Source organism: Fulmarus glacialis, unplaced genomic scaffold (genome assembly GCF_000690835.1).
Source record: "Fulmarus glacialis isolate BGI_N327 unplaced genomic scaffold, ASM69083v1 scaffold20183, whole genome shotgun sequence".
NCBI classification, from domain to species: Eukaryota; Metazoa; Chordata; class Aves; order Procellariiformes; family Procellariidae; genus Fulmarus; species Fulmarus glacialis.
The window spans coordinates 1,511-7,437 of record NW_009203814.1 but is presented as its reverse complement, the minus strand read 5'-3'; the positions used below and the strand labels follow the sequence as shown (position 1 = coordinate 7,437).

The 5,927-nt window shown below is 59.3% G+C and overlaps 1 protein-coding gene across 1 annotated transcript in view; it reads left to right on the top strand.

Annotated features, from left to right (window-relative positions):
• Window positions 1–721: 721 nt before the first annotated feature.
• CCDC157 (coiled-coil domain containing 157) overlaps window positions 722–5,927 on the top strand; it is a gene marked incomplete at both ends in the record, with an annotated part of 5,790 nt that continues 584 nt past the window's right edge. The window contains 7 exons of the mRNA XM_009574773.1: window positions 722–896; window positions 1,869–2,577; window positions 2,902–2,979; window positions 3,332–3,522; window positions 3,876–4,043; window positions 4,592–4,760; window positions 5,230–5,369. Coding sequence (XP_009573068.1) covers window positions 722–896; window positions 1,869–2,577; window positions 2,902–2,979; window positions 3,332–3,522; window positions 3,876–4,043; window positions 4,592–4,760; window positions 5,230–5,369 — 1,630 coding nt within the window. The remainder of the gene's footprint in view (window positions 897–1,868; window positions 2,578–2,901; window positions 2,980–3,331; window positions 3,523–3,875; window positions 4,044–4,591; window positions 4,761–5,229; window positions 5,370–5,927) is intronic.

Here is a 5,927-nt window from a genome sequence, read left to right as displayed (position 1 = left end):
TGTTTTGGATGCTTTTTTCCCACGCGTTTCCACGATGAGCAGTGTGCCAGCACCTCGGCCTCATGCTCCGCAGCTCTACGCTGAGTTTTAAAATCCAACTCTTTTCCCTGCGCAGAGCTCAGAGCTACCAGCCAAAATGCTGGCCACAAAGGAGCAGAGCAAGCCGCTGCTCCGCCCGGGAGCCAAGGGCACCTGGGCAGATGGGGCAGGCTGATTATATTGTCCCCCGAAACCTTCGAAACACTCAGACACAGCTGCACCTACAGGCCTGGGGTGCAAAAGTGCCTTTTGCAATATGGTTGAAATAAATACGACTCCGTTTTTAAAAGATGAGCCATTCCCACGGAGCTGTTAGCCCTAACAATTGGGGTTTGATATTGGCAGCGTGGGTGCCCCAAATCTTTGAGGAGAGCCTAACTGGAGCTTCTTGAAAGTGGCTGGCTGTAAGCAGCGTGCGCAGCCTGTCTCCTGGCAGCTCCAGGAGGATTTTCATCCTACCCAATACTGCTCCGTGGAGTGATTCAGGCCCGGGGGGGGGTCACAGGAGCACTGATATCCACCCCCCTTTGCCAAACTTTCTTTGTCCAGGGGATGGGGAGGGGGGACAACCTCCCTTGCCTTGGCACTGGCCCTTCAGGCTCACTGTGCTGTTAAACACCAAGGGCCCTTTCCCCATTACAAATACTCCGTTGCCCTAAGCTGTGTTTCGTTTCTGTTGAAGAAGACTGCTGCTGCTGCTTCAAAGCTTCACAGGCTACGCAGAAAACCTGCTCAGCGAGCGAGCCGTCCCCCCGGCGCGGGCAGTGGGACCCTGCATGTCTGCGGGGCTGACGGCAAGGAGGTACTGGTGCAGCATGCTGAAACTGGGGGCCTTCTACCAGCAGCTCCTGGCCGAGGTGGGACATCTGGGGGCCCTGACACCCCACGTGCTGAGTGCAGGGGTCACGGAAATGGCCCTTGCCTCACCCCCCGTGATTTGGACGATGCTGAGGTCACGGTCCTTCTCGGGGATGCCCCATGACTTGTGCAGTGGCCATGCCTGATGTGTTCCTGACTCATGATCCTCCGAGTGCTGACCTGGGTGTAGGTCAGGACACATCTGTCCCGCACTGTCCCCTCCCTACCTGAGTCCCTTCCCTCCTTTAAACACCGCTCCCAGCCATGCCGCTGGATCCATCCTCCTCCAGGCATCCACCAGGATATCAGGATGGGGGAGCTTGGCTGCCCTTACTGCTTGGAAAAATACTCTCCTCCTGCCAACATGCTGCCCCTGCAGCTCAGCCAACCCTGCTGTTTGTGGGCTGAGCTGGCTCAAATCAGTGAAATAGTTTGTGGTAAAAACACTACACCACTCCCTTGCATTATTTTTTTTTCCCAAAAAATGATCACTTTTGTGGCAAAGTCTCACAATAATTCATCTGGCATAACCAGGAGACAGCGCAGGAGGTGGGAAAGAAAGGATGGTCACAAGAAGTGGAGCCGGGGAGCAAGTTTCACTGCCGAGGTTTCCCGTCGTGAAACCACAGCTCTGGTAGCGGTGGCTGGAAAGCTGCCTGGCAGCTTGTAAAGATTCAATTCCCCTGTACCCCGCATCAGGGAGTGGGAAGCAAATTCATTTTGCTTGTTAGCCACGTGCTTTGGTTCTAATGGAGCACAGTAAACAGGGAACCCCAGCGCTTGGTAGCTGTCCTCCTCCAACCTCTGGGAACTTCTCTCCTCCCAAGAGAAGGGCTCGCTGCCCTCGTAGCCCCTTGGCTACACTAATGTCCTGTCCCCCTGCTTCACACCTCTGTATTTGGCTCTTATGGATCATTTGCAGCTGAGTGTTTAATCTGGGCCCTGTTTTTATTCTGTGCTCTCTCCACCAGAAGAAGGCTTGCAGGAAGGAGATCCCCACACTGCAATCCACTTCCCAGGCTGGGAAACCTGAGAAGGAGCACTTGAAACACCGCTCACCTGATGTTTTGGAGTTAAGAACCTCCACAGAAGTTGCCCAGTCCACTTCTCTGCGCCCGTCATTGAGTGTCTGTGCACCAGACAGCGGTGCCTCGGGCAGCAACCTGCGCAGGGCTGCCTGCAGCATGGCCGAGAGCAGCCGCAGCATCCCCACACAGACAACTGGGTCGTCTCTGGGACCCTGCGACACCTGCGCCAGTGCCCAAGCCAGCCTCCGTGAGGTCGGCAAAGGCATCACCAGCATCTGCCAGAGCCAGAACATCCCCTCAGCTCTGAGCAGGTTCCAGGAGATGGTGGAGGAGAGCACAGGGAGAAGGACCCTCTCTGCAACGGACATGAGCTACTGGGCCTCAGAGCAGAGCAAGGACCTCTCCCGGATCAGCAAACACCTCCAGATGCTGCTGCAGCAGGTCAACCCTCTGAAGTCTGAGCTGGAAGAGTCAGAGAAACAGAAGGACAAGCTGCAGAAACAGGTTGAGGACTTTTCCCGGTTGCTTCAGGCGGAGAAGGAGACCCAAGCACAGCAGAGGAAGGAGGCTGAGCAGAACCTGGAAGTAAAGAACAAAGAGTATTTAGAGGCTGTAGCCAGGTTGGAGCGGGACAAGGACGACCTACGGAGAGGTACAATTCTGTTCCCAGCATCCCCGCCCAGGCCTGCGGGTATTTGCAAGAGAAGCATGGAGTCCGTGGTCAAATCTTGGTCTCACCGCCATGAGTAGGGCTTTTGCCACTGATTTTGGTAGGCACCGGGGCTGTTCCCTGCCATGAGACTAACCCCAGACAGTGGGAGCTGGTTGTCCACATCCTCTCACTGCCTCCTCCCTGCTGAAGCACAGCATGATACAATCACTGGGTGAAAAATGCTTTGGCGTGGCCGTTTGCTGCCTCTTTGTTGTCGTTTCTTTGAGGAGCTGTTTAATTAGTGGAGTTTTTGTGCTGATTTAGGAGCGGCTCTGCTGGAAGAGCGACTCTCTGCCTTAAAGGAGGAGCTGGCTGCGAAGCAAGCTGCTGTGCAGGAGCTGGGTAAGGACCCCTGGGGCTCACCCAGCTGGCACATCTCTCCCCCAGCCTCGCTCCGACCTCATGAGTGTTTTACACCCACGTAACTGCCGGCTCCCCCAGAATCGGTCGGGTATAACGCTGGTGGGAATGGGGGGGAAGACGAGCCTCCTTCTTTGCAGTGCCTAAACATCACCCAGCACCAGAGTGGGCTCATGCTGGTGCTGGTGGAGATTCAGGGGGTCGCAGCCCTCCTGCCAGACCTGCCTCCCCCTCGCCAGGGCCTGTGGAGGGTGTGGGACCCCTTCAAGCCATCTTATCTGGGAGCTTCTCCCCCTCCTGCTGAGCCTGGCCCAAAGGTGCTGTGTCTCCCCAGAGGTGACCAAGACGACCTTGTTGGAGGAGATGAGGACCACGATGGTGGCCAGGAGCCAGGTGCTGGAGCTGGAGGAGAAGGTGCAGCTACTCACCAGCCAGCGGGAGAGCCTGGGCCAGGAGCTGAGCACCACCACCACGGAGCTGGAGAAGGAAAAGGCCAAAGTGGAGAGCATGCTGAGGCACCAGGAGGTATGGATGGGCCTGCTGCTGCCACTCTGCCCCACTGCGGAGCTGCTCTGCAGTCCCACAGCATGCTGTGGGAGTGGGCTGAGCTCAGGCCGGCTCTTTCACACCCTGGCCTTAAGCCAGTGTGTAGGAGGGGGTGGTACAGAGATCCCACTCGTGGTCCTGGGCCCTGAGGAGCTCACCCTCCATCCGCACTAGCTCTGCATGGCTTTGGCTGAGCCCTCCTTGCCCTGCACCCCTTCTCTGCCCTCTCAGCCGCTGCCACAGCCCCTTGTCATCGTGGGTGCTGCCTGGCATAAGGGCGGTGGTGAGCGGGTGCAGCAGCAGCCCCATGCAGGCTCGCCCGCCCTGTACAGTCCCTGCAGGCCAAGCAGAGGGCCCTGCTGCAGCAGCTCGACAGCCTGGACCAGGAGCGTGAGGAGCTGCAAGCCAGCCTGGGAGAGGCCGAGGAGGACAAGGCCGGGCTGGCAGAGCAGCTGGAGGAGAGCCGGGAGCAGAGCGGGCAACAGCTACGGGCGCAGCAGGTCAGTGCTGGCAGCCAGCACGCATCTGGGGTGCTGCCAGGAGCGGGGCTCCCTGGGGAGCAGCTGGTGCGGGACAGAGCTGTGCCATGAGGGTGTCAGGAGCCACCAGCTGCCCCCCATCCAGAGTTTTCCCAGGAAGGGGACTCTAGGACTTGGTGTGACATTGCCACGTGGCCATCTCCTCCTGGGACCCCCTGGGGAAGACCCCTCTCCTGCCTGGACAGGTCTCTGCTGCTTTACCCCGCGGCCAAGGCAGAGGGAAGCAGCAGGAAGCAGGAACTCGGGCTTCTCCCGTGTCTCCCAACGCTCCTGTTCCTGGACACACATCGTATTGTGCGTGTCCAGGAACACTGTTGGTGCTGTTGCTTCCAACTCACATGGGGACCTTACAACCGAGACCCTGCACTTCATCACACTGCTGTGAGACATCCTTGTCACATAAGGAAAGGGCGGGAGCTTTCCTTGGGGCTCTGAGTACTCCTGTGGGACTCCCCCAGACTGTACCGTCCTGAGGTTTGTCCTCACCGCCTCTCTGCTGTGCCATGCAGGAGCTGCTGGACACACTGCAGCGGGAGAAGCTGAGCCTGGAGCAGTCTGTCTCGGAGCTGCAGGCGAATGTCTCCAAGCTGGAGGAGCAGGCGCAGGAGCTGAAGGAGCGGGAGAGGCTCCTGGTGTTCTTCCCTGAGCTCCACGTCCCCGTTGAGACGCAGTTTGAGAGTAAGGGAGAGGGCAGCAGTGCCTGCTTTCGCCGCAGTGGGCTTGCGCCTTCGGGGTCTCCTGGAGCTCGCAGGGGATCCTGCCAGCCCTGGATGCGCCAGCATTATTTGTACAACACAGTTATCCCACTAATAGCCAGGAAGGGCTCAGTCCATGGGCTGTGCTAAGCCGCTACCATCTTTCCGCACCTCCCTGTGTGGGTGCTGTTCATCCCACTTCTAGGCCAGGAAGTAAAGCAGGGCCAGGGCATGGGCAGAGCTTTGCCCTCATGGTGTCAGCTGGCACAGTTTTGGGTCCCAGCTACCGCCTTCCAGGCCGTGCTGGTGCTCCCCTGTTGGGGCAGGCTCCTTTCCAGTGGGCAGCCCCCCTGCTTGGGAGGGAGGAGGGCTGCTGCCAACACCTCCGAGCAGGCAGGCGGCAGCGGGCTGAGCTCTGGCTCCTGCCGAAGGACATCGTACTTTGTTTGCAGGCACCGGGAACTTGACCAAGGACATGGAGAAGCAGCTGCAGGCCAACAGCATCCGGATTAGCGTGCTGGAGCAGGAGAACGCACGGCTCAGGTCTGCCTTAGCCAAGGTGAAGGCGGCTGCTGAGCAGGGCGTGCTGAAGGTGAGGCTGCACCCAAGCCAGGGCGAGCTGGGTGCCCCCAGGGAGAGGGGTGCACGTGCCAGCAGGGTCCTGCATACCCCAAGACCACCCCATGGCCCCTGGCACTGTCCCACATCCTCTGGGGACCGGTTCCCTGGTTGCGTACCCCTGCAGAAGAGGCTCTGGGGAGCAAAAGGCCGTGGGGCTCCTCGCACAACATCCCCTGCGACTCAGCAGCTGCTTCCCCAGCCTGCACGGGGCCGAGCTGGACAAAGCTGCTTCCAGAAGGGCATGAAGCTGGGTGGGGGCTGTGATCCTTTTCTGTCCCTGATCCTGCCTTCAGGAGCCCATCCTGGTCTGAAGGCAGCTGAGCCAGATGCTCCTACCTGAGGCTTTCCAAGCCAGAGCGGCCAAGCCGATGCTGGGGCACTGCAGCATGCATGGTGCCCGCAGCTGCTGGTACCCAGACCCACTCCAGCATGTCCCCTGTGCCAGGCTGCAGCCAGGGGCAGCACGCCAGGGTCACTCGCTCCCTGGGAGCGAATGGCATGGGCAGGGCAGCTCTGGGGCTTGTGCTAA